The sequence below is a fragment of the Pteropus vampyrus genome, unplaced genomic scaffold (assembly GCF_000151845.1).
Source record: "Pteropus vampyrus isolate Shadow unplaced genomic scaffold, Pvam_2.0 Scaffold4798, whole genome shotgun sequence".
Classification (NCBI taxonomy): domain Eukaryota; kingdom Metazoa; phylum Chordata; class Mammalia; order Chiroptera; family Pteropodidae; genus Pteropus; species Pteropus vampyrus.
Genome location: NW_011893579.1, coordinates 1 through 764, shown reverse-complemented (window position 1 = coordinate 764; position 764 = coordinate 1). Strand labels below are relative to the sequence as shown.

General features: G+C 67.3%; 1 protein-coding gene across 1 annotated transcript in view; it reads right to left on the bottom strand.

Annotated features, from left to right (window-relative positions):
- The window catches only part of LOC105310497 (tyrosine-protein phosphatase 13), a gene marked incomplete at both ends in the record, with an annotated part of 3,574 nt that extends 2,813 nt beyond the window's left edge, over window positions 1-761 (bottom strand). The window contains 2 exons of the mRNA XM_011386673.1: window positions 431-556; window positions 645-761. Coding sequence (XP_011384975.1) covers window positions 431-556; window positions 645-761 — 243 coding nt within the window. The remainder of the gene's footprint in view (window positions 1-430; window positions 557-644) is intronic.
- Between the last annotated feature and the right edge of the window lie 3 nt (window positions 762-764).

Genomic DNA, 764 nt, shown 5'->3' with positions numbered 1-764 from the left:
CATCCCTCCCCACCCCGTGGTGCCGACTGCCACCCTTCACCACCCTTTTCCGTCCCACGGCTCGTTCCCACCGCCCAGCACCCCTGATCTCTCTCACCCGGGTTCCAAGCCTCTAACACGGTCCTCCACGGTGGCTGCTTCCAGGGCACACCCCACCCCCCTGTCATGTGACCCCCTTGGGCCATGTTCTCCAGTGAGTGGTGCGTGCCCGCCCCAATGGGGACACGACACGGTCAGCACAGGGGCCTGGCCCTCTTTTCCACCCACCTGGTGGTAGGAGACTGGTCAACTGGTCAACTCGCTCTTTTCCCCACAACCTCCCAGGCTTGTTCCCACCCCTGGGCCTTTGCTCTGCCCTCAGCTCGGGATGCGCTGTCCGGACCACCAGGCGGATGCCGAGCCCGGCCCGCCAGCCCGGCGCCGCACTCACCCGGGCGTCCGTGACCTTGAACTCCCGCAGGATGTACTGAGGCATGTTGTACTCCGCCATCGGGTCCACCACGAAGTACTGGTAGCGGGCAGAGCGCTCGGCCGGCCAGTACTGGTGACATTTCTCCTGCGGAGGGGGCGGCAGCTGTGGTCAGCCCTGTCCGGGGCCCCGCCGGCCCCCACGGCCCCCCACGGCCCCCCACGGCCCCGCCTACCCGGCCCATCTCGCGCAGCTTGGTTAGCATCACCACGATGGTCGAGTTGTTCTCCCAGAGCATGCGCCAGAAGTCCTCTGTGGTCTCTGCCAGGGGCCCCTGCGTGGCGATGTAGGCCTT